This window comes from Dermacentor variabilis, chromosome 2, assembly GCF_050947875.1.
Source record: "Dermacentor variabilis isolate Ectoservices chromosome 2, ASM5094787v1, whole genome shotgun sequence".
Lineage (NCBI taxonomy): Eukaryota > Metazoa > Arthropoda > Arachnida > Ixodida > Ixodidae > Dermacentor > Dermacentor variabilis.
Genome location: NC_134569.1, coordinates 198796485 through 198824420, shown reverse-complemented (window position 1 = coordinate 198824420; position 27936 = coordinate 198796485). Strand labels below are relative to the sequence as shown.

The window sequence follows — 27936 nt, the reverse complement described above, 5'->3', positions numbered from 1 at the left end:
GATTCGTTACCACACGTGATAGTAGCGACAGCAGTGACAAAAATGTGCAGGCATCTGTAGACATAATGGCATATGACAGCGCACTTACAAACAAGGACGTAACACATAATGAAGAACCACGAGCTCTGTGGTTATAGAAAAAAAAAAAGGTTTTTCGTATCTCAACAAGGCAATATCAGATGGTGTGTTTCACTGGCTTTCTTTCTCCTTTCTTCTTTCGTTTTTGTTCATTTTTTGGCAGTATGAAGGCTTGTGAATAATGAAATTTCGTGCAGCATGATGGCTGCTAGCTCGTATGAGTGATCGAAAATCCCTGTCATTCTCTGAAGTGCTCCATGCATGCGTTGAAACACGCATTTATGTATGCTTATCCGCCAGTGAACCAGCAGTTACAGTTACGGTGCTCATGGTTGTTCGTTCTCTGTTACATCCTTCTTTCAAAGTGCGCTGCCTTATTTCATCTAGACTAACCAACTAGCTCACCAGTACATCTTAAGTAACCCGTAGACAACTGCCTCATTTTTCACTTATCATTATGTGTTTACAATTACTACCAAGGAGTTGCCCCACGTAGTGGGGCGACCTTTGTGGTGCTCTTTGCCTTGGTGTGTTGGTCCAGAGAAACACACAGGGTCATCGTGTATGCTGCACAAAGTGGTTCTGAGCAGATTTCCGGCATTCCAGTTTAGAACACTTACACTGCGCTTTGTACCACATACAACTTTGAATAAAGCGTTATTTGGAATAAAATGATTTCGTTATAATGGTAATCTACTGTGCATATACAGTCGACCTCTGTTTATTTGACTGCGGTTAATTCGATGCTGGCTGGAGGTCTCCGCCGGAGCCCATGGGCCCTAAATTTTGTTATTCCGATCCTAAAATTGGCCTTCGCCGGATAATTCGAACTTGGCCAGTCAGCGTAAATGCGCCTGAACCCTATGGTAATTCCATTAGCTAACCCGTTAATGGCAGCGTCTATCTCGGCGGAAAGACCGGATACCAAAATTTGCTGGAAAGAGCAAATAACAAAACCGCCTTCGCGGTGTTTGTATGCTTTACAGCATAACAAGCATGTATTGCGGTGAAGCTGACTTAGGAAAGCTGCCGCCCTTGTAAAACATATTAGACAGTTGCTTTTGTTTTGCTTTTTTTATGAAAAATTGTTTGCGCATTTGATTTATACTTTGTTTAGGAGCTTTACTTTACATTTCTACATTAACTTCATAATTTGGACACATAGAAAGTGGCCACACATTGGCCAGTTCAATGGGATTATGGGAGAATTGGGAATATATTGAGAAATGATACCCGTGCCACACGGGCACAGAAAATGGCATTCAGTAGTTAAGGCCTGAAGTTCCTGAATGACTTTTTTTTGGGGGGGGGCGAAACTGCCACACGTTCAATTTTAATGACATTTTACCCGGTGACGTCGATAACAGCATCTTCTGAAGTGAGCAATATTAACATAATAATAAAAAGATAAGCGTGCATTTACAAGTTTAACCTGCCTTCAAGGCTAGTGAAATGTAGAATTAAGCATACTATGGTGCTGTTAGGGGGGTGCCACTAGCTTTAGTTCGCCGCTGTCTTGTTGTGTGCTTCTTGCGCCAACATTTAACACGACTCCGCTTGCACCAGCATCCCTTCTATATATATTTTTTTTGCATATAAAACTTGATGCAGTTGTTTGTGTGTGCTGTATGGCTTAAATTTGTTTCCAGCTAAATTTAATGTTGTATCAAATTAAGCAAACCGCACTGAACAAGCTATATATATATATATATATATATATATATATATATATATATATATATATATATATATATATATATGGCATGGAGAGTAGGCACTTCTCAGTCTAATGAGTCTAATCAGTTCACAATTTTGTAAGACTAGCATGACAACAGTACGGACAACTGTCGCTACAAACCCACGAGACATTTTACACTTATGTCAGCTTGGCTACTGGTAAAGTGTCCACCTACACTCACCTAGTGGGAGAACAGAGCATTATAATTATGAAGGTCTCCATGAAAGCAGTCCTGTCTTTTTTGGGGGGGCCCCTTTCATAGTTGTTGTAGTACTGTATTGAAGTAGTCTGCCGATGACATCCAACTACTTCAAGCAAAAGAAGAATTAGATTTGTTCATGTTGCTGTCATTTGTTAATTCGACCGTTCGGATAATTAGACCAAATCTTTCACTCGCACAAAGCTCGAAAAAGTTCGGCAGCATGTTACACTCCTGTAACACATGAAGGCAAAAGCCTACTGCACACTTGGTAATGCAATGCATTAAGTTGTACGATTGGAGGGGTCAGACTTCTTGCAAGACATAACGAGCCACAGTGTGAAGTACGCATGTGGCACTTTAGTTCGACCTCCTCAACGACACATACGAGCACTTAATGCACTACCTAAAAGCGCAGCATGCTTGTCACTAGTAAGTATTACAAATGCACAACACAGTTGCGTTGCATTCTTTCAGCAGGGGAAAGCAGTATTCGCGGTCGAACGCCTTGCTCCCGCCACTGTGCACATTGCACCTCATTTCTCACTTGGCGAGCGTCCTCGGTCATAGCATGCATCCAAGGTCTACCGCGCAATCCGCTAGGCCCAGTGCGAGCATCCTCGATCGGCGCCTCTCTCGCTTCGCAGTTAGCTGTCACCACAACCGCCACTGCCCCCATGTGATGTCAGCGATGCAACTTTTTTTTTTTCTGTCTGTGCGTACCGCTCGCATTCCCCCCTCCACTCGCAGCTCACTCAGAGAAGGTAATTTTTTTTTTTTTTTTGTGCCAATTGGCTAGACGGTGCATTTTATTTCAAGGCCATCACGCAACAAGCCACTTAAGGCTTTTGCCTTAATAATGGGAGACGACTGTACTAAATAACATCATCATCATCATTGTCGTCATCCTGTTTTATGTCCACTGCAGGACGAAGGCCTGTCTTGATGATCTCCAATTACCCCTCTCTTATGCTAGCTGATTGCAACTTATGCCAGCAAATTTTCTCATTTCATCACCTCACCTAATTTTCTGCCGTCCTCGACTGCGCTTCTATTCCCTTGGCACCGGTTCTGTAATTCTAATGAATCACCGATTATCCGTCCTATGCATTACATAGCTTGCCCAGATCCATTTTAACTTGATAGAGTTAAAGACCCCATGTCACAGAAAATCTGGTGTCGGCGTCGGTGCCAGCATCGGTGGAGTTGTCGATGGGCAAAAATGTCCATTTTTACAGCACCTTCCGTATTTGGCCTGGGGTCTTGAAAAATTCCTATCCACAAGCTACTCATCTAATCAAGAGCAAACATTGCTCACAGCGTAGTATATTGTAGTCTAAGTTGTCTGAGATGTATTTAAACATTGGCACTTGCCTGCATGTTGTAGGATTAAGCAGAAACTGCTTTCTGCTATGAGCACAGATCTTGCAGACGGGAGCCAAGCTGCTGACCCGACAGGTTGTACCATCTGATGGACAGCAAGGGAAACAACTTCTCGGCTCAGGGGGAAGCAAGTGCTCTTCTCTCCTATTGCCCGTGCATTCACTGTCTTGACTGACCACAAGCCCCTTGTGCACGCAACGAATCGTTCGGCGTCCTGTTACTCGCCCCGCAAGACTCGACACCTTTCCTACATCTCCGAGTTTACAACGTTCCACCACATCAAGGGCACCGACTACGTTCCAGCCGACATTCTGAGTCGTGTCAATGTCGTTTCCATGTTGACATCGGAACCTTTCATCATTGAGGCCGACTTACTCGCCAGTCAACAGCGTGACGACACTGAACTACGTACACTCCGGAATTCGCCAACGTCCCTGAAATTGGAAGACGTCGTTGTGACCCCAGATGGTACGTCCATCGTCTGCGACACTTCTACCGACAAACCTAGACCATACATTCCGGCATCCCTCCGAAGACGTCTATTCGAAACCGTGCGCAACCTATCGCACCCTGGCATACGTGCGACACAGAAGCTTCTTTCCAGTTGTTTCATTTGGCCTCGGCTAAACGCGCAGGTTCGCGATTGGGTTCGCTGCTGTTTGTCGTGTCAACATTCGAAGATCCAGCGTCACCCCATTCCGCCTGCCAAGTCTTTTCTTCCACCGGATGCTTGTTTTGACACCGTACACCTGGACCGCGTTGGGCCTCTCCCACCTTCGAAAGGTTACTGCTACGTACTGACATGCATCGACCATTATACACAGTGGCCAGAAGCTACACCTATATCCGACATCTCAGCGCCCACTGTTGCAGCAGCTTTCGTGTCTACGTGGATCGCAAGGTTCGGCTGCCCATCCACAATAATCGCAGATCGCGGTCAACAGTTTGACTCGGCACTCTTCAACGAGTTACTCAAACTATTCGGAACGACACGTTTTCGCACAACTGCTTACCACCTGCAGTCCAACTGACTAGTTGAACGTTTTCACCGGCATCTCAAGGCCTCCCTTATGGCACATGAATCGCCGGAGAAGTGGGTCCTGCATTTGCCCCTCATCTTACTTGGCATCAGAGCCGCACTCAAGAGTGACCTAGGTTGCTCCTGTGCTGAGCTAGTTTACGGCACTCACCTATGCCTTCCGTGCAATTTCTTCTTCGCCACCCCCAAAATGCCTATGCCATCACCTGCCGAATACGTTGTTGAACTGCAAGCTTTCTTCAGCCAGATATGCCCCATGCCTACACGTTCACAAGAAGCAAGGTCCCCGTACGTTTCTCCCGCACTCACCTCTGCTACCCACGTTTTTGTGCGTAACTGTGCCGTGCAGAAGCCTTTGCAACCACACTACTCCGGGCCATATTGTGTTCTAGAGCATCGTCCGACAACGTTTGTTGTGAATGTCAGCAGCCGATCAGACACAATTGCCCTGGAACGTCTCAAACCCGCCTACATCGAAGCACCCGCGCCATCAGCTCCACCAGTATGCGACGCAACCCTGCTGCATCCTTCGCCGCTGCCTGCACACGACACCCAAGACCAACGCCAAGACACGCCACGTCACGTGGACTTTCCATAGTTTGTTGAACTTTCCTCCTCTCTAGGGGAGGAGCCCTATGTAGCGGCAGCAGCATCGGCGTCGCACGAGAGATGACATAGATGCTCGCGTCTACACGAGGCACGAGCGGCTGGCACACTCCGGCAGGGGCTAGCATTCCGAAAGAGATTATTAAAACAATGCTACGCTAAGGGATCGAGTGTCGGTTCTTCCTCTCCTGCAAGAGCCCGAGACTTTACCGGTCTACGTGGTCGCTTGTCGCCACAGTATCATAGCCGTCAGGTCTCACTCATTTCAGCTAGTTTTAAACTCTCAGTTAGCCTCAAACCACTTGAAACACAAAGTTAGACTACATGCAGCTCACTTCTATCTGCTCCTTAGATGCCTGTGCAGACTTACTGATAGTGCTTCAAAATGCACAAGTTGGATGTGGCTAATATCCATCAGTCAACCTGGTGAAGGACATAGCTGGTATGCACCGTGTAGCATGGTCAGACTGTAGCATATGAGTGCAAGCATACACTCAAGCCCTGTCATGCACAAAGCAAACGCTGCAAGTACACACCACAGCTGCAAGTAGCTGTGGTCTGCTAGACAGTGCAGAAAGCGCTGCTGCCGTGGGGTGCCGTGATGAGTCCACTGGCTAAGCGCTCTGCGGCCCTCTGAGGACAACACCTGCTTCAAAATTTGTAAGCAAAAAGGTACGCTAGACCATATAATATGGGAGTGTGCTGGCTCCCCAGGGGCTAAGGAAAACATTGACAGTAGAGAAGCTTGGAAGGCCTTGCTCCAGAGCGAGGCTGAAGACGATCAGCGTCGAGCAATCCGCCTGGCCGTTGAGGCCGTGAAGACTCGCCATCCTCAACGTGCGGGGACTGCTTCGTCCTCCCCCCCTAACTATGTGTAGGTTAAGAGGTGGGCATCCCAGCTCGGTGGAATAATAAAATTTTCAATCAATCAATCAATCAATCAATCAATCAATCAATCAATCAATCAATCAATCAATCAATCAATCAATCAATCAATCAATCAATCAATCAATCAATCAATCAATCAATCAATCAATCAATCAATCAATCAATCAATCAATCCGCATTTGGCTTACGTTTGGCACGTCGTAGGCGCCAAAATCAGGAGTAGTGGCATCTATGTTGACATCCAAAATCGAATTTGAGGTGCATGTCTTGGTGAAGTTCAGTAGGCGGAACGTTGTGGGCAAGCCTCGCTCTGCCAAAGCCTTTGCAGTGCAAGGCATTGAAGAAGAAATGGAAGCACCATGAAGGATGTGTTTGATTGCGAATAACTCTGCTTCTGCTGGATGCATTGAAATACTTTTTGTGACAAAGTATTTCTGAAATAGCACATTTTAACTTGAAATCAATTTCTCCATTGCAATAAAAAGTGTTTCAGGACACCTTCAACGTCCAAGTTTCTTCCCCCATAAGTTAGTACTGGTAGGATGCAATGATTGTACACCACTCATAGACAGTGGTAAACTGCCAGTCATGATTGGATAATGCCTGCCATATGTGCTTTGACCCATTTTTATTCTTTAAATTTTTATTCTCATGATCAGGGTCCCCTGTGAGCAATTGACCTAGATAAACGTTTTCTTGCACGGATTCTAGAGGCTGACTGCCATTCATGAATTTTCGTTCTCTTACTAGCCTATTAAACATTTCCTTCGTCTTCTGCATGTTAATCTTCGACCCTATTCCTACACTTTCTCAGTTAAGGTGCTCAATCATTTGTTGCAATTCATCTCGATCACTACTGAGCAGGATGATGTCATCTGCAAACCGTAGATTGCTGAGACATCCGCCATTGATCCTCACACCTAATCCTCCTCAATCAAGTAGCTTGAATACCCCTTCTAAATAACACCACGTTGTGGCTCGTGACTCTGCCGTGCAAGAGGCAACGTGGATATGCGAACTGCTTGCATGCAGGCAAGAAAAGCTTCGAACAAGTAAATGGGTGCATTCCAGATGTCAGTCAAATTGGCATAGAATAGTATAATTTTCATATAATCTTATTGTTTGCTGAACAAAGCAGGTGATAAATTAGCTTTCACGCATGTACTCAATTCTGCTCTGCTTATGTCTAGCAAGTCTCCCCAAAAGAACAGACTCATGGCGCTGTGTAAAAAGAAGTGCGAGAACATTAGTACTGTTTGAGGATGTCCTGATGGTGTCGTGTGGTCCTATAGGTGTGCATTGTGCTGAGAGAGCCAGAAGGCAGATTTCTTGGCATACATTGCTACTCTGTGCAGATATTTAATGCATTAGCATTAAGAGTGTCAAAGGGGAAACAATGTGTATGTGTAGGAAGCTGGTCATGTGGTAGAAATAGAGAGGAGATGGAAGAGCTTATATATATATATATATATATATATATATATATATATATATATATATATATATATCGTGCAACTGGTAGTGGCTTGCTCTGACCCATCCTCAGCTGCACTTTTCTCCTTGAAGAGACAGCACATGTGTCAAGTGAGCTCCTGAACAACACTTTGCAATGTGGTGAACGGGGTTTAAATCATGGATCTAGGGCCTCAAAGAGGCATTACATAATGCTAACCCATTTAATGCTAAATCAGCACTGAACATTTTATACCTGTTCGTGCCAAGCAGTCCACATGCCAGTTGTCCTTGATATTGAGTTGAAAAAAATATATTATTTTCAATATTGATATTGAAAAAAAAAAATTCACAGCCTATACAGGCTGTGTGCATCACTTCTCAGTCAGGGGTTTCTGTGTTCAAATATGTGCTCCGACTAATTTGCTTGCCCAATATGTGTGGAAGTATGTAGTTAATCCGTGTAAGCATTTCTTTTGATAATCAACAGCAATTCAGATTCAGGCATTCTTAGATTGTCGACTGCAAGCTGTGTAAATGGAGCAATGTAAAGAAAACCGGCAGAGGCACCCACATGGTGTTGTGCAGTGTCTCATCTTCGTGTGTGTTTGTATGTGCCCAAGGAGACTTTATCTTGGGTTCAACATAGCTTGGGTTGATACACACAAGCAGTAAAGATATACAGGCACTGCACCCATACATATTTAATGGTGTGCAAAACAGAAAGCACAAACGTAAATACTAAGCAGAAGTTTTATTTCTATTCCTCAAGATTCTTCAGAAGCCACAACACTTGAAAATTTCGAAAGGCCAAGTTTACATATAGGTAGTTCTGCAGCAAAATAGATAACATATTTCATAAACACACCTATAAATTTTTAGTTTAGAATGGAAAAAATTGGCATAACAATTGACACTGCCTATCTAAATAAAAAGTTCTAGTTCTTCCAAAAGCGTATATGTGTTAATGAAATGTCTGTTCATTGGGGACACAGTGCAAGATCTGAATTCAATGGGACAACTTAATTTTACTTCTTTTTTTATGCTTCAAATGCAGAACAGGTACATGTTCTCTACAGAATTTTGAAAATGGCTGTCATTAGTTAGCTGCAGGGTTGTATCATAATTTAAAACCCATGTTTTATGTAAATACCTTTTATTAAGAGCTGAAAGCTCAAATTAATATTCAGCTTCCACATTTTGGAGTTATTTGGGTTTAGCTTGTTCCTTTCTATGGTACTAGTTCTGTCTAAATAATTTCAGCAGTTCCAGGCGAAATCATTTCTCCTTTGGTTGCAAAAAAAAAAAAAAAAATGGGCACAGAACTGTACGCCATTGGTGCCAGGTCATGTCTACATAATAGCACTGAAAGGAAGGCATAGTGGGAGGATGCAGAACAGCACACTGGATTTGAAGTGTAACCGGCGGTGCAAGCGTCAAGCGCTAGCTGTGACAACATCGGTATGCTTTGACTCAACATTCGTTTGTGTTGGCCGCCAACAAATGTGAAGAGCCCCTATTATTGAAGCATTTGTGAAATTAGGTGGCCACGACAAAGAGCGCACCTGTTGTTGATCCATGATGTTGAAATCTATGTGCAGTTAAGCCTCAATATAACGAAGTATTTAACTTTTCATAAATTCTTCTGCATAGAATGCTATGTGTTTGGAAACTCAATATAACAAAGTGTGTTTATACACGATTTCAATAGGAACGAAATTTCATTGCAGCCCATGACGGAATACCGAGGCAACAAATGGAAACTTCCATGAATGCAGATTGTCAAATGTGGTTGAATTACAAGCAGCTGCTTGCCAACACACCTCTCAAATTGCGCGCTGCTCGACCAAGAGTGACCGCCAAAGTAGAGCGGCGTCACCTTTCATATTAAGTCCAAGTGTGACAGGATACTGCCACGCTCCCTGTGCTGTATGCTTTGGGTGCGAGTGAAAGCATGCGAGGGTGAGCCGGAAAGGATGGTGGCTTGATAGCATGCTTCTGTTTTGCGAACTATGCTGACACGAGAGAGCTGTGCCACGTTTCCCTGACGCACATGCATATGCTTGAGTTGCCAGAAAAAGTTGTGGGTACTGCGCCTAGGTAATACTGGACGCAGACACGCTTTCGGGCATTTGTCACCCGTTTGTCTACGTATCTCCTTTGTTAGCAAGGCCGTGGCTGCGTGTGTGGCTGTCAGCGCGGAGCGCATACGCAGCTGTGCGCCTTGTCTTAAAGGTAATCCGCCACGTGTGCAAAGACTGGGCTTGCCAAGACGGCAGCATCATGTGCACCATGATCTGCGCTGTCTTTTCGTGCGTTTAGTGGTGGAGGTTGCGTGATCTCGAGTTTCGGAGATATGTTGAAGCAAGAGGCAGATGAAGGGTGGCTGACTTCGCTTCTTACCACCGAAGTTGATATCGCCAACACGGCATGAAACCATATTTTTTCGTCACTGGCCTTCAAATCCAACAAAATAAAGGTTTTTCTCATTAAAATTTGTTGTTGTTTCTTTAAGTCGCCCGATAATTCTGAAAATTCTATGGCCCTTTCTGTACAAGAAAAATTTATCGGCGACTCCACTTATCTACATACAAAGGTCGAATTTAAATATAATGAAATTTCCACAGAATGAAGACCGATTTGATTGACTTAGTTATATCGAGGTTTAACTGTACTTTCAGCGGTATAGCTTGGTTAGTGCGGCGAGCTTGCGCCTTTGGCGTTCATTGCTAATTAACGATGATGCGTCACTGCAGGGGAGTTCAGCGAGAGTGACATCGCACGCAGCCTGCTTTTCATGATCAGCAATGACATCGGCCAGATTGCCAGCCTCTACGCCCTCATGCACGGCCTGGACCGGGTCTACTTTGGTGGCTACTTCCTGCGTGGACACCCACTCAGCATGCACACCATCTCCTTCGCCATCAATTACTGGAGCAAGGTACGCTTCCCACGTAAAGAGTTCCGCTTTTTCGTGTTTTCCATCCTTAAAGTGTGTTTCTCATCATCATCTGATCTGTGCTTTGAAGCTACCAATACAACCTTAACTTTTTTTGTGCACCAGGGGCTCAAGATTGCCATAGCACTTGCACTATTACTACACTGCGATCTACCAAAAATAAAATATATCAAAGCTCCTACAAGGTACCTCGCCAGCCCTTGTACAATGCAGCAAACCTTGAAGTTTCATTGTGGGGCTAGTAGTAGTAGTAGTACAGTTGAACACGCAACAATATTCAAGTGAGAAGAAAATAACCGAGTTATTATAATTGAGTTGTATGAATAGGACAGAGGATACCAACCCCAAAACATTTTAATTAGACAGAAAGAAACTACAGTTGAACCCACTTATAGCACTACCAGCTCTAAAAATGCACTCGGATGCAACAGTGATCAGCTGCGATTAATTTTTTTCTGTGTTCTACAGTAAAATAAACCATTTACTGCGATGTCCCCATTCCTCATTATTGGCCATAACAATTAAATCTGACCACTGGGTATCCGTGCCATAAAATAGAAAAGAACACAAAACCATAGAGAAATAAACTTTATTTCAAGAGCAGATGACAATGGTCGTCCCCAGGTGGGCGACATCCTCAGTCCAGGACACCGTGGTCCGTTGATGCCCATCGCGCTCTGTCCACCAGTCGTAGCTGGTTCTTGGGACACGAGCTGGTCAGCTGGTCGTCCCACTGCTCCGCACTAGGGGGCTGGGGGATCAGGGGCAGTGTCGTATTGTGCGCGTGCTCCGATGGTACAGACTGCACGGCGCCGAGTGTATCTTGCAGGCGTAGTCATAGCATGTCGGATACATCACATGGAACAGTGTCCCATGCGGGAACGTATTTGTCTGTAGCCTTATCCATGCGACGGTGTACCTCTCATGATTTTTGGGTGTGGTGGCGGGTACCTTTTACCGATTCCATAATGTGCCTGGATTTCAATGTATCATCTGCGTACACCTTAGTCCAGGTCTCTCGTGGCGCAGACCCCTAGTGGGTTAGCCCGGAGAGTGTGTTTCTCAGGCTGTGGCGTGTGCCGCCACGTTCCCTGCCAGGGACTCGTGTGCCGGAGTGCAGACTATATATATGTCCAGAAGGTCCTTGGTCCCTTTGAGTACATCTAAAGCCAGAGCACTTATCCTTCCAAGTTGGTAGTGCGTGCAAGCTGCTTGCGAATCTGTGATCACCACTACTTGTTCATTTCCCCTCGCTGTGATAGCCTTGAGAGCAATCACCGTCTCTTCAGCCGAGTCCAAGTCATGGGTGGCAACTGATGTGGCTGTGAGCTGCTCTCCTCTACTGTTCATCACGCTGACTGCGTGTGCCTCCAACCCTTTGTAGTTTTCGACGTCCTTTTCATATGCCTTTTTGAGTTTCCTGATTTTCGCTGGTCTTCTTCTCTGCATGTTGCGTAGCAGCACCGCAACTATGATGTTGTTTTGTAGCTGCAGCGATATTTTTTTCTTGCCTTTAACGTTGTCATCTTCTCGATATCTCTTCCCAGCTTGGTCAGCTTGTGTCTCTCGAGTTGGCTCATTCTGTGAGTTTCCACCAGCTCTTCCCGCATGTGGATACCCAGGCTCAGCTGCTTTTCCATGGACGCTGTCCGGGGTAACCCTAACGCCGTCTTGTGCACCTTTCATATCAGGGCATCCAGCTTGTCTCGTTCACTGTTTTTGAGCCCCAAGTAAGGTGTGCCGTAGGTCACCCTACTGGTAACCAAGGTCTGCACTATCCTAGGTGTATCTTGTACCTTAAGGCCGCATTTGTTGTTTGCGACCCTGTGTATTAGTTGGACGACCTGTGCAACGGTCTTATTGGTTGATTGTAGTCATTTCCACACCGTCCTTTTGCAAAGTGAGCCCCAGGACTCGGAGTGCATCCACGTTGGATATTCTTATGCTGTTCAGTGTCAATTCAGGGTCCGGCATCTCCAGTAGAAGACGCCTTCTCGACCGCCCCAACAACACCAACAACTCGGACTTCTCTGGGGCGCATGCGAGGTCGCACTCACGCAGAGCTCTGTCTTGTCGACCGCCTCCTGCAGCGCATCTTGCTGCTCTCCCAGGGAAAGGCCCGCCTTGGTCCAGATGTTTATGTTGTCCGCGTACAATGCATGCTCGATGCCCTTGATTTCTCTCAGGAGCAGCAGCAAGCCCCTCATCGCAAGGTTGAATATCAACGGGGAAATTACCGAGCCCTGAGGGGTTTCTTTCTGCAGGACTCTGAGCTTTCCCGTTCTCAGGTGGGCCAGTCCCATCGTGGCCGTCCAGTCTGTCATGAAGTCCCAGACATAGTTGTAAGTTTTCTGACCACAGTCTATCTTGTCGAGGTTGCAAAGGACAGCAGAGCGGGAGACGTCGAACGCTTCCTTGATGTCCAGGGCCAGTATAGTGCTCTCGTGTTTTGTGCTCAGGTTGTCTATCACACGTTCCTTTAGTTGTAGGATTGAGAATGTCCTGCGCCGACAGGTTAGGTCGAAAGCTGTACATGGTGCTTGCCAGGGATCCCTCTAAAAAAGATGCGCGCCACCACACCTGCCGCCACGCCCAGCTGCGTGCAGCACCTGCATGTGTGCAGGAAAATGCCCACGTAGCACAGGCGCAAAAATTTTGGTTTACACTGCTCGTGCGGACGCAGTATAAACCAAAATTTGTGCGTTTGTGTGTAACATACGCTGTTTCTCACATGTCCGCATGCATGCGGAAGTCTGTACGAAATCAGCACAAGCCATCCCAGTCTATTCGTTTTTCAGAGGGGTGGAAAGGAGATGGGAAGAGGGGTGCGCGAGGCTGGAGATGCGGCAAAGGCGTACCGTGTTGCATGAACAGAACACAGGCAATTGCGGCGGCTCGCTTTTTATTGTGATACCGATTATATGGACACTCCAGATGCATTTTTCTGTCGCCATGAGGTTCTATATAAAGTCCAATAGTTTAATACTGTCGCCGTGTGCCCTACGCTGTATGTGCGAGTGAAGGTGTGCGACAGAAGCCGACGATGCGGTTCAACCTCACCACGCGAAGTTGGTTGCTGCCGGAGCCCAACGGCGCCATTGGTCTCCGGCAGCAACTGTGTATTTTGCGACTGGGCGCAAGGGGAATTGACGATTGCAGCTCAATCTCACGCTCAAAACATAGGGAAGTGTTGAAGCAGCGCGACAGGGACGGGCAGCTTTCCGCCAGCAACTGTGTACTTTGTGCTGTGTCTTGAAAGCGATCTGCAGACGGCTCATACCTTTGTTCATGCTGTTTTCTTGCCACTGCTTGTGTTGAAACGATAGACAGCATGAAGGTCACTTTGCTCGCTGTTGCTGCTGCACTTGCTCACACCAGTGTTTTGACAGCGAGTGTCCACGGTCATCGAGTGTGATGCATTCATGTTTGCCTGTGCGCGCTGACACCATGCTTGTTAGTTCAGTTAGTAAGCGAATGTTTCCAAAGTTTATAGGCCGACAAAACTACAATCGTTACTTCGTATAACTGCCTACTAATTTGCTATAGCAATCGATGCCTCAGCTTTTGGGGGAAACTACTACATTTTTTTGTCGTTGTTCAAGGATTTAGCCGTTGTTTGGTTCTTCTTTATTTTTATTATTGTTTTGGTATGACACCCAGTGGCCAGGTTTAATTGTCATAACTGACGATGCAGCGTGGGAACATTGCAATAATAGTTTATTTTACCATATAACAGACCCTAAACTTCACGTGCCCATGCAGCACATTGTTATATCCTATATATATATATATATATATATATATATATATATATATATATATATAGTTAAAACTTGGTGTTTTTATATGTGTATTCGACAGTATAGTACTAGTAGTATATTAACATCAATCGTGACTAGGGGTCCACCATTGCACTCTCAGCCGTGCCAAATCAGTTGTCCACTCTTTCCTGAGGTTTTTGTGCCACATACTTGGATCTTTCTTTGTATCGACTTGCTGTGTCTACTTGGGTTGACCACGTTTCTTCCTTTTACAGCGAGACTCGTTGCCCGTTTGCTGACATAGTGTAAGCAGGCTTTTCCGCACTTCAGAAATGCAAGGCAGCGTAGCCTGCTGGCAGGGGCCTTTTTTTGTTTTTTTCCTTTTCGCATTGTGTCTCTGATATGATAAGGGCAGGGGAGTAAAGTGAACCGCAGTGCACTTGAGCCCTCTTGGCCTTGTGATAACGTAATGGCAATGTTAGCTCCTTTGTGGGACCCTTCATACTTCGTTTTGCTGTGCGCAGGGCAAAGTTCGAGCATCATTTCTGCGGCACGAAGGCTACCTGGGTGCGATCGGTGCTTTCCTCAAAGGGGCCAGCGAATACGGTAAGTTAGACTGCCCTGGAATACTATCGCTACTGCAATATGTATAAGGCATATGGGCCTGTTAAATGCACTATAAGGCTGGCAGGTGAACAGGAAACTAAACTGATGCATGTAGTGCTGCTTTTTGAACTGCACTTAAGCTGTTTATCACCACCAATTCACCAAGAGCTCATAGCTTTGTCACAAAAATGTGGTGCGCAGATCAGCCCGTTAGAGGATGCTAAGGTGTCTTCACATACATGCCACTTATTTTGTTATAGACCTTTCTGTATATGTTATCGCCCTCTTACACTGCCTTATGTATGAGTTGCCTGTCACTAGTACACTAGCAGCAACAATGGTGTGATAGCTGTGCTTATATTGTTTTCCTTTATTTTTATTTATTTGCAATTTGTTTGCAATTGTGCCCGTGATCTCGTTGTCAATGTTGGCTTATACCCCTGTCACACAGGAAACCTAATGTCATTTCCAACAAATGGCATTTGTTGCAGTTAACGTCATCATCACCGCGCACTGTCACATAGCAAAAACTAATGTAATTGGAAAATGATGACAGTATGACAATAGTAAAAAAAAAAGGAGAGGCAAAAATAGCCACTTTTGTTCAATAACTACTTATACTTACATTAACTACTAAATAATAACTCGCTCCGTGCTTTTGAATCACGAACTTGTCGACACTGCCAACCAAGTCGAGTCCAGCCAAGCCAAAGATCAGGCAAGCAACATGGCGAAAAGCACGACAGGCGCGTCTGCTACCTCTGCTGAAGAGGAACAAGAATGTGAGTTGCGTGTCGTCATCGTTCTGATGTGCATGCGGGCTCCTAATATCCACATCGTCGGTGCCTGCCACAGGAAGACACGTGCGCATTTACATCAGGTTAATCTAAGTGGCCGTGGCCGATACTCCAGTGTGAATAAACACAACTGCCCCAGCCAAAGCCAAAAACGGCCGTGGATCAGTGGAGTGGGAGTAGCTTTCTGTAATTATGCACTGTGATGCACAAAAGTCATTAAATTCATAATTAAGTAATAAAATCGACAGAACAATACTTATTTTTTGTTAAAAAACAAAAAGGGCATGTACCATTTGTGAAGCTGACCAGAAGACTCCTGGTGTCGAGGATACACATTTGCTTCCAAAACGAATGCGAATGAGTTTGGCAAACTCATTTGTTTGGAAATGTCATTCTCAATTAATGCCATTACGTTTTACTGTGTGACAGCAAACAGTAGGCATTATGAGCGAATGTCATATTCATTGTAAATGACGCTAGATTTGCCGAGTGACATGGGTAAGAGTGGCACTGCAGTTTTAAAGATGCAAGGAAGCATAAGCTAAGGTGGGTCATTGCAGAAATCATGGTACAAGCAGTGCAAAAATAACAGCGACACAAGACAGAGAATACACAGATCGACAAACTTGCACGGTTTTAGACTCTATTGTAGAAATACGTCGATTTATATTGCACATTCATTGAAATCTTTTTTGAGTGATTTCTATGTTTTATTCTTTTTCTTATGTCAGCAAGTTGAGCACATTTTGCGAAGCTGTCCAGCAGTAATTAAAAAATGAATTTTTTTCCATGATCATTCGACAAGACACAATATCAAAATTTTGAGACCAGAGCAGTGTACTATCACATTGCCAGTTATGAAGCTATTCATATCAAACAGTCATTACTATGTGAGAGCAGAAATGTTATTCAGGGAGAATAAACAAAGTAGATTTTTTTACATGCATGAATGTCAGTATTAAAATTATGTAATACTCTCCAGTAAGGTATTCCAAACCTTTGCATTTGCTACTACACGAGGTGCAAAAGGGCACAAAAGAATGAGGACAGGGGTAGAGGCATTCAGTGGGAGCGCTGAATAACAGAATCTGAAACTATGGTAGCTGCTTCAACAAGATCGTGACAGTGACACAGGGATGACACATGATGATGAGTCAGGCCAGTATCTGCCCTCATCATTTTCACCACTTTGACTTCGTTCTGTATACTGACAGGTATGCCTCAAGTGAACTGACTACACTTTGGCATATTAATGTCACTTGAGGACAGTAAACAGTGTTTTTGAGCAGTTCAAAGACCAGTGTAAGACCGCAGCTGTTTGAAAGGTGCATGTGGAAGCTTGGGATTTCCTCTCTAAACTACATGGGAGCAGAGAAATCATTCTTCTTGGCAACCACTGCACTGATTTTATAAAGGTTTGTTGCATATAAAAGGTAAGATTAAGGTCTATTAACTGTAAGAGTCGATTCAATGACCTCAACTACTATTGAGTTTAGAACCCTGAAACTTAGCAGAGCAATAAATGGGGGCTAGTTGGTTCGCCTTAATTTTGAGAGCACGCCGAGTTTGAAGCACGACACAATGCTAATTACAGAGCCAGACATACAGGTTTACTTGACACAGCGCGAACTCGGAAGAAAAGACACTATCACAATTCTCTAAACTGCATCTAGTAATACATATAAATTGGACAATTCCAATTAGGAAGTGTACAGCGTCAAGCACTGCGTTTCATTTATTCTCATTACAGGAGGCTACATTGTGTTTCACACCTTTATGCAACAGCCAGCTTATAGTAACTCCACTTCGAAGAAAGCGGGAAAGGCTAAACTTTTTTTTTTTTTTTTGCAGTATCATGAGCAACTTGGCCTTGGTTAACAAGAATCATTATGTAAATGAAGATACACCTAGGATAAAACAGAATAAGTGTTGCAGACATGTAACTGAGTTAAGATCTCATAAGGACTGCTTTAAACATTCCTTTTTTCCGTGAGCATCGAGGGAAGGAAACCAGCTTCCTGTTTGTTTTGTCATTGCAGTTAGCTGACAGGGGTTCGCATCTATGTCTTCAGAATCTTGCAAGAGTAAAAATAGCAACCTACAGTTCGTTTCTTACAACTGCACTCATTTTATGTATTGATTGTGCATATTCTTTTTCCAACACACAGCACCACCAAATGTGTGTAGCATTTTTCTTATAACATGAGTCTACTCAAATTGAGGACGACACAACGAGCTATGGAAAGAAGAATGATAGGTGTAACGTTAAGGGATAAGAAAAGAGCAGATTGGGTGAGGGAACAAACGCGAGTTAATGACATCTTATATGAAATCAAGAAAAAGAAATGGGGCATGGGCAGGACATGTAATGAGGAGGGAAGATAACCGATGGTCATTAAGGGTTACGGACTGGATCCCAAGGGAAGGGAAGCGTAGCAGGGGGCGGCAGAAAGTTAGGTGGGCGGATGAGATTAAGAAGTTTGCAGGCATGGCATGGCCACAATTAGTACATGACCGGGGTTGTTGGAGAAGTATGGGAGAGGCCTTTGCCCTGCAGTGGGCGTAACCAGGCTGATGATGATGATGATGATGATGATGAGTCTCACTCCTATCTTGGTCCTGTAAGGGATCGATAGTATCATGAATAAAAGAAGTCATGTATATTATACGCTGCTCCCAAATATACCAGTAGTATGTTTGCGAAACCCTTGTAAACATTGTAACAGTTTCGTGTAAGCTGTAAAATCATATAACACATTTGTCAGTTTGAAATTCTCTAACAGATGCAGTTTAAGAAAATGAGGTGTCTGTTTTTGGTGCGTAGTTACAAATTTGTAAACTTTGTGCTTCAATATTTTTTTTAGCTTGCCAATTTTTGGCAATATCTGTAAAGAAACTGAGGTACTAACTCAAAATTATGCTTCCTGTAGTTGCTAACATATAATGTTTTCTTTAAAATGCAGCAGATATCATTCAAATTGATCGAGCAGTTGTCTCGTAAGAACATTTCTACATTTTACATGTATTTGAATAGAGAAGTCAGAGTTGGCTCTGAGCTAAAGCTTACTCTTAAGGGCCCTATTTTTTGGAAAGGAGTAAAAATCTCTTCACTAGAAGCATCAAAACCATTAGCAATTCTCCTTAAAGTGCTTAAAGTGAAATTTTTCATTAAGAGATTTTCAACTTTTATTGGGATGCTGCACGCAACTGAGAATGATAGCTAGTGAGCACAACGGAATGAGTGAGGACTTTGCCTGATACAGATGTATTGACTCTGGGACTTGAAATGCTTCGCAAGACATCTCTGCCAAACTGCACGAACTTTGAAGGCCCTGCAAGGTGATGGCAGCATCACACATGTTGATTTGACTTCATCAGAACAAAAAATGTATAATCAGTTTACATGAGTGGTGGTAAAAGGGTGCCCAAATGTGTTTTGTAGATGGACATGTGAGTCCTTGCTATAATTTAGGCAGGTTCAATGTTCCGTAGTCCAGGCATACTCCTGCTCCATTAGATGAAAATGGGCCTTTTTCAGGTGCGCCTTGTGCACATGTGAGGCCACGACACCGTCACTATTGCGGGTAGTCCACTCTGCCAGCACCGCCCTTCTAGCTGTAAGACCACACGTGTGGTAGTATGTGTGTTTGCAAATGAAAGTGAGAGTGACACGCTGCCGTAGGACGTGTTACTAAGTATTCAGGAGTCAGAATGTGAATGTTTCCTGCTGCTGTCATTCCTGCTCTTAGAAGAGCAAAGTAGGTGCAGTAGGATACGTGTGAATGCTGTGCTGGTGACCCTGCTAGTGATGCATGTAGCGCACAATAAACGAGAAGCAAGTCACAAGAGCACATGTGAACACGCACGCACACACACACACGACACATGACAGTGCACGAACCCACTCGTGCTCACCACAACTAAAAGGAACACAAGTGATTGGGCCCATTGAGCTTGACTGCAGCCACTGGAGCTGCTTTTCCGACGTGGAAAAGGTCCATTGCAAGGCACTGAGGCGAGCAAGTATTTACACAGCATCTTGTGCCTTGCGCTGTTCGCAGTATGCATTCTCACTAATATCACACCGTCAGATTGCTGTAGACAGCTTCACTGTTGACATTCGGGTGTCAAAGCACCTGATCTATGGACTGTTGCAAGGAGGTTGATTAGGCAGTTCTTGTACCCTTGCTAGTGCTTTTGAACGGATGCTCATGAACACTTGCAACAGTAGTACATGGACTATGCCAGTGTGCTCATAGGCGTCCTTGGAAAGGTCTTTGCCCACTTGTTCATGATACTAGCACTAGTATAAGGCCTCATTTCACTTTGTTATGCTCAACTTCCCTTGTCATTTTTTTTTCTTTGTTTACTTAAGGCTAGAACTTCTTTAACAAGAATTAATATATCATGTTTTATTCTATTGGCATAAATCTTTTACTTTGAAGCACATTTTTTTAAGGCATTCATGGTAATTGCCTGTTCTTGTTATTGCAGGCACACAGAACTGCTCATGGAACGAAAACTATGCCGGCAGCTCGGGCCTGCAGAGTCCTATCCCTGCCCAGCTGTCTCAGCATAATAGTACAATGGTAAGTCCTCATGAGTATAAAGGACAAAATATATAACTACAGCTTTGTGATATTCATTATGTAGTCTTTATACAGCAAGCAGCTATCAGATGTGCCCCGCATTGGCTAGTGGTATTTGCTCTCTAGTTGGTGTCAGAAAACTGGCTATTTCTTACCATCCTAGACCAGTAAAACAATGTACTGATGGAATCTCCTGTAAATTATTCTGGGATGCCATATCTGCAGTCATGTAATGTGTTCATACACCTAGAAAAGCTGGCTTTATAACGTTTCATTTGACTCGTTATGCACATTAACCACTCCCAAGGACTTCAAATTGTGGAAAGGACCTGTAAGAATATTCATTTGGTGGATGACCCAGTAGCTGCTCACTAGTCCCACTTAGGTTCTCCTCGCTCCCTTAGTGCTGCGTTAATGTTGCTTGATATCAATTCACTTTGCATGTTTGGTGCATGAGGATGCTCACTCGTGGAATGTTGTTTCTTGACTCGTCTGCCATAACTTGGACATCAGCTAGACAAGGCTGCTTGCAGCATTTTCAAAGAAAAAAAGAAGCACAGCTTTACTTCAAAACAGTGAAAACTTGCTGTTTTGAATCTTCCTTTCTAGTTTCAATTTGTGGATCAACAGTGTTTAGAACATTGGTATCATAAAGGCTGTACTAATTAGAATGCATCCTTTAAGCATGCATGGTGAACTGGTGGGAGGCTACACAGGGCGTGCAATGCAGAGTGGTAGTTCACTCAAGCAGCGCTCTCGCTTTCATCAAGGTTTAACAGTTGCCCTCCTTCATGTTTTTAAATTTGTACACTAAATGATGAACATCTGCATCCACAGAAACCTTATAAGCATATGCACTGCAATGCCTCTGGGACAATGAGTTGTTTTCTGTGCTTAAAGGGGCCCTGAGCTTGGTGGAATAACATAGTCCACGAGTAGCATACGCTGCTGGGAACATCTCACCCAAGTTTTGCTGTCATACACGGTGTATGGAGCTCACAAGCGGAGCGTGAAGTCACCTTTCACTCAAACGCTCTCTTTTCTTCAGAAGCTTGCTCCTCGTTCTCTTCTGGATGCTTAATTTCGTAAGAAAGTGGATTCCCATACGTGGCTGCTATTGGTAGCTATGGTCGGCTACATGGTGCAGATACCACGGTATCCACGTGGTGACACCACGAGTCCACTGGCTAAGCGCACTGTGGTTCGCTGAGGACAACTGCATTCGGCTTACGTTTAGCGCATCATAGGCACCAACATCGGAAGTTGTGGCATCTATGTTAACATCCAAAATGAAATTTGAACTGCATGCCACGGTGACATCTAGAAGGCGGAGTGTTGTGGGCAGGCCCCACACCGCTGTAGCCTTCGCAGTGCAAGGCATTGAAGAAGAAATGGGAGTGCAGCGAAGGCTGTGTTTGATTGCCAATAACTCCACTTCTGCTGAACGCATTGATATACTTTTTGCGGTAAAGTATTTCAGAAATAGCCTATTTTCACTTCGAATGCCTTTCTCCACTTCGATAAAAAGTGGTTCAGGGCCCCTTTAAGGCGAGCATGAAAGTACATCTCTCAGCAACAGTGGTAGTTCTCCATCAGGCAGTGCTATATATCTACCTGCACAAGCTGTACCACCATTAACAACCGTGGGCGCATCCAAGCATGTCTAGAGTCACCAATAGCTATAACATTTAACAAATCTCTTCTTGTATTTGTTAGATTTAGCACAGGGCAACTTGAAGACCGGAAGATAAGGCTGAAAAGTGCTCACAGTGTAGTCTAACAGAACTCTGTTCACTTACTACTCATATCTGAGCTAGCTGATTCATACTTATTGTGGTCTAATAGGTCATGAAACAATACGAAGTAAGACCAGGACAGAAAAGAGCGTTTAGACTTACACTTCAACCGGGGCTAGGTGAGGCAATAATGTGGGTACCACGCTTGGCACATCACAGGTAGGATATGTGTGTTAGCTGAAAAGGATCTGTAGACGACCAAGAAAGAGCACACTCTTTCACACTGGTATTACACCATACCTACTACACCATAAGAACTCTTGTCATAGCCGGAAGTTCTGCAGTCATAGATTTGCATTAATATTAACAATTAAAAGGTTTTCCTCAGCCATACTTTATCCTGGCTTTATAAGGACAAGCTACTCACTTGATAAGTAAGGTGCTAAACTTTTTTCGAGGGCTCTATATGGGGAGCAAGCTGGTCATCAGGACTTTGTCATTGTTTATAATAGAATGAACCATCTCGTTACAGTGTGCAGTTTAAAAATTTTGTGTGCTTATGTTTCACATAACTGAGAGCAAAAGGCTGGGAAAATGTATTAATTGTAATGGTCATGCAGAAATGTGCTGTCAGCTGGGTTTATTATGACCATGCCACAAAGCCATTCACACACGATGAGGACAACATTGCAGTGACAGATCAGCAGCAACTACCTTGCATACCTTTCCTACGTCATCGTCTTCTGTATGCCTGCAGTGATCATTTTAGTGGGACACATACATATTACCATGTTTCTTTGCTTCACGTTATTAGCTGTACCAATCGTATTCATGCATATTCCCCTGTATTTCAAGGCATGATAAGTTCTCTCTTGTTTCATAGATGACTTCCAGCAATCTAGAATTGAACCTGTTTCTTGCAGACACGAGCCCTCTGCCAAGCAACTTGCCATGTTTGCATGTCGCAGTAGTCCTCACCCGCAACCACACCACACTCGCTTACACACAATGAATGTTGCACAGCAGGTGATTAAAGACACGTAGGATTGAGTGGGGTGCTTCAGTTGCCATTTACTTCAGCAATGGGAGCTGAGTCATTGTGTTACATTTAGTGAAGCATTGTGCAGCAGTTAGATTCAGGAATGCCTCCCATGCCATGGAAGCCACAGGAACAGCTGGTTCAGGGAGAATTTGTGAAAAATGAAGAAAGCGCAGGGCAGGCAGGCACCTACCTAAGGGGGGGCCCGGGGGGGCCGGCGCCCCCCCCTGAAATTAAAATGCAGACCCCCTCCCCCTCCCCGCCCACGCATTCGTAAAGCACCGCTAAATCAATGTTGAAACTTGACAGCTATTCGACGATCAACATTTTGCTGTCTTTTTCACTCCTTTTGGATGGCGGTTGTTATCGGCATCTCCTGGGGTCTGAAGGCCAGTTTCCTCATTGATTCGGTGCCCACACGATTAACTCGAGATGCATTCAGTTGTCACCGTCTTTTCGACGGTCACGCACATCGCTGTTGCTTCATTAGTTCAACCTTCTTTGTTTAGGCTTATCCAGGGACCAGGAAAGGGATTCGGTTCATGGTCAGTTTGTCTGTGTGCACGTGGAACGAGTTGCGGCCGGAGAAAACGCCAATTGCGTTTAACTTTTCCTTTTGCTTCATTATTTCCTCGAGTAACGGCTCGCAGCGACGCTGACAGATCCTCGGAACCATATACCTGCGATATGGGTTAGATGAGGTGGAAAATAAAATAATACGAGACAGTGTCCATCAAAACAATCACTGCAATGACCCTTAAACTCATAGGCAATATGACTGTTACCCGTTAAGTCGTCTGGCTTTTCCCTAATTGTAGAGCTCTTTTCGTGCAAAATTGCCAACTGGAAACAAGAGTCTCAAGGAGTTGAGAAATGAGGCAATCTACTGAGGGAGACAGCCAAGGCAACAGCTTAACAGGAAAGAAAAGCTAAAATTAGCAGATTTAACCGTTGTTTATAAAAATATTTATGGATCAACATCTTTTTATTTAAAAAGGAAGTAGAACAGAAAAACGAAGTGGAGAACAGTTCCATGTGCTCTGAATGGCGCTTCTACGGTTACCATTCGAACCACCTAACGTAGCCACTTCTCTGCTGTGCTTATGTAGTTGTTTTTATAACCTTCTGCGGTGGGCGTAGTACGTCTAGAATCGCACCGTCCTGCGCCCTACACAGTTGTACGAGACTGGCAGCCACGCATCGTTAGGTAACTTTTCAGATAACAATACGAGTCAGTTGTGGCACTTCAGTTCATAGAGCATAAACGAGGGGTCCAAAAGAACTGTAACTGTTCCCCAAATATATATTTCTCTAATAATTTTCCCAGAGCTAATTAAAAAAGCACCCCCCTATAGTCTGATAGAAATTAAGTCTACAGTGAAGCCCCACCCACGCCTTCATAACTGCCAGCCACTGTTCCTCCGCGAGGCTGCAAATAATTTTTATTCAAACTTCTCCTTTTACCCAAATAAGGCGGTAACCGCAAAAATTAAATTATTAGCACGTAATTTTATACATTTTGCCTTGCCTATTAGAGTGGAATGGCCAAAGCCTATTCTTTACTGAACTGAAATAACATGCTTGCTTTGCTGCAACTATGTGTTGTCAAGTTTGACTTCAGTTAGCAGTGAAGTTTCATGAGTAAAACAGGTTTAGCAGTGAAGTAAACGGCACTGCAGACTTTTGAAGAGCTAAATGCTCAGACTTCGTACACTTTGTCCATGTCTGTTGCACACCTCATTGCTTCCACCGATGAAAAGACTCTTCAAGAATAGCAGACACTCCCGGAGGTATCAAGTACGAGGCCATTTCGAAAAGGGCCGCATGACAACGATTTTGTTTGCTTCTGTGATTGGCTGACGAAGTAACAAAACTCTGCACGCTTTGTATGCATTGGTTGCCAACTGCTGTTTCTTTAAGTTGTATGCTACTAAAGTAATCTTTATTTTACACTTTGGCTTTTTGTTCTTGGGCGCTATTCTCGACACGCATGGCAGCTGCCCACCATTATCCACCAGGCTGACTCTCTGATTGGCTGTTACAAGCTCACATGCCTTGAAATTTGTGCCGGGAAACGGAAGTTTTGCAAAATGCAATTTTGCGTTTTCATCAAGATGACGAAACGTGACGTGGAGCTGCAAATTTTATTGACCAATACATTTTTTCTGTCCTTGGCAGCTATATTGGGATGTTAGCGCTTCAAAAAGAAAGTGAGCAGTAGCGTACAGAAGCCAGTACAATGCATCTGCAATTTCGCAAATATGTGGTGGTGATCCAAGGTATGCGCCATGCCAGCTTGCTGATTGGCTGAAGGAATATGCTATGGGGAGCGTCACAGGAAGGGCCATTTCGTAAACGTCAATTTGACGTTGCATGACGTTGCGCTGGGCCGCTATTGCAGATATTTGCCACCATAATTTGTGGTGCGGCGAGCCGCACAAATTATGCTAATGAGCAGCCATATGCAATGGCAGCCGAGAGGAATGCGTATCGCCACATTTTCCCTGTCGTTTGGCGCCATGAAAATCTTTTGTTCATAACATGTGCTCATAGATTTGCATCGCTCTCGGGTGGTGTTGGCATTTGTGTTTTGGGCCATCATTCTTTAAAAGAACGCATTTATACAAAATAATATTGGTTGAACATGGCACACTTTCTGCAACGTTGTCCACTTTTCACTACTGCGTTTGTATTGTAATCAAGATTAATGCCTTCTCGCACAATCAAAAGTTATGACAACGACGTCTCTTTAATTTATAAAAAGGAATGTATTTAGGGCAGCGCCTTGAAGCTTCCTCTCGCAGTGCAAACAACCAGCGAAGTGAACAAGAGATGGCAGCGCCAGCGCTTGCGTTGCGCTAGCGGATATCTGTGGCACGTGCAACGCTGTCGGTGATATTCAGCCTTTCTCAGCCATCCAAGTCGGGCTGAGTCACATTTCACGAGATAGTGATAACATGGCCTAGAACGTGCGCGGATCACCACTGGTAGGTCACGTATGTTGTGTCAAGGAAGAAAACAAGAGCGTTGGCGCCAACATACGATGACTCATTCCATTTCCCGGGGACACGCGTCCTAGCTAATTAAGCAGACGACAGCTTGTACGCAGCAGACGATGGAAGCAAGAAGTGTTTTCGACGGAATAATCGTGCGCTTTGAGCTAGCTGCTTTATTTTTACTGTGGAGGAAAACTTTTGCTTTACCGAGAACCTTAGGTTTAATGTCTTCATTTCAGTTTCTTAGGCAAAACGTCAAGTTGGCATCACGTTACGAAAGCAAAATGGGGCCATCAGCGCCATTTTATTTGAGTCGCGCCTCCGTCACGCATCGAAGAAAATGGTGGAATGTCCAGAATGAAGACCCTTGGCAGTGCTCTTCCTGCGCTTCTTTCCTGCGCAAGTCCATTTGACGTAGTTCCTTGTTTGCCTTAAGTAAAGGAGAGGTGTATCGCACAGGCGTACCTGTAAAATACACCTTATTTCATTTCTCTTTTGTGGGTTTACGCGTTTTTATGGCGAATAGTGGATGTTATTCACATTTGTAGTAGTAAAGTACCCCCCCTCATTTGCATAGAAGTTACCTTGGGTTGCCTCCCCCCCCCCTCCCAAAAAAAAATCCTGGGTACGTGCCTGCCGCAGGGTAATGACATTGTAGAGCGCATATGAATGATGAAGGTGGTTGCCAATCAGATGACCCAGTGCGCGAGAGTTGCTGAAGTGTTCCAGGGTGCATTAGTGGCGATCAGCCAGCAAAGATGACTGTTCATAGCTCCCGATGCCAGTCATCACAAAGCAAGAGAAATATTTTCTCATATATATTTCTCTAATTTCAAACGCATAAGTAGAAACTCGTTGATATGATTCCGATATTTGCAATTTCCCAATGCCAATGTTCCTGATCGAGAAAACAAAAGATGACCCAGGTTAGTTACGCTTCATTTTAATTGGTTTGTACGTTCCTGGAAAACATGATCTTTCGACATCAACATTCAATACATCACCAAACTGCGATCATGTGATATGTTTTCCGGCCATGAGATCCCATGTAAACCAGAAAAGGCACACGATGATGTGGCGTCATGTTGCCCTTGGCCATGTTGCCTTCTTTCCGAGTCATGTCAGGGAGGACAGTTGCCATGCTGTCTTTGTTTTACTGATAATGATGATGATCGGCGTCCATCAACCTCACGGAAAAACATCGGTGTAGATTCAGTCTCCCATTCTGGTAATAACAAATCTCCTCCTGGGTCATCTCGCATGCTGGATTCACAGCTGTCACCACCAACCCTATTGTGATAGTTTTCACCTATCTATCTGTTTCACATAGCGTGGTGCATAGTTGGAAGCGTACTGCCACTTTTAATAGGCGATAAACCAAACATGCCACCCTTCCTTGCTGCAGGTGGTGCAGTAATCATAATGCTTCGCTCTGGCAGCATCTAGAGGCATCATATTTCAGTCTCTACCACCGGCTCAGTACCTCGATTTTGTTTCGGTTTCCTATCACCATTTCAATACACGCAAGCACTAGGGAAACATCACAGCACATCTCGAGTCGCTCAGGCCCCACGAGATCGACATGCGTGGGTGTCTAGTGTCGTAACGATTTGTGCTAAGCGAGCATGTCAAAACTTCTCGCTAAAATGCTCCTCTCGAAGAAGCTGCTGACCTAGGCCGAAGTTGAGGAGTGTAAACATAAGTGTGCCGAAGCGACAAAAACAACAGCGCATGTCTCTGGCTGCTTAAGCCCCATGAGCTCTGCTTACTTCAGCATCTCGTGCAGCAATTATTTGCACAATGCTTCGGTTTGCATAGATATCAATTACAGTTGAATCTTGCATATTTTAGTGGCTTCAGGTTGTATGTTTTTTCAGTTAATGCATTTTTTTTTCTCGAATTTTTTTCCCAGAACATATTTACAAGGTTCTACTGTACTTGAAGAAAACTGCCTGGGCTACATAGTTGAATTCAACCCTTGCGCCTTGTTTATATCAACAGGCAGGCATGGTGTGAAGAGGGCATTCTTTAATGCTATGATATGGAAAACTTGCTCACTAATTAATTGAC

The 27936-nt window shown here is 44.3% G+C and overlaps 1 protein-coding gene across 1 annotated transcript in view; it reads left to right on the top strand.

The window, feature by feature from the left end:
- The window catches only part of LOC142573032 (4'-phosphopantetheine phosphatase), a 186685-nt gene that overhangs the window by 122591 nt on the left and 36158 nt on the right, over window positions 1-27936 (top strand). Inside the window, exons 7-9 of the mRNA XM_075682527.1 lie at window positions 10140-10324; window positions 14628-14709; window positions 20001-20095. Coding sequence (XP_075538642.1) covers window positions 10140-10324; window positions 14628-14709; window positions 20001-20095 — 362 coding nt within the window. The remainder of the gene's footprint in view (window positions 1-10139; window positions 10325-14627; window positions 14710-20000; window positions 20096-27936) is intronic.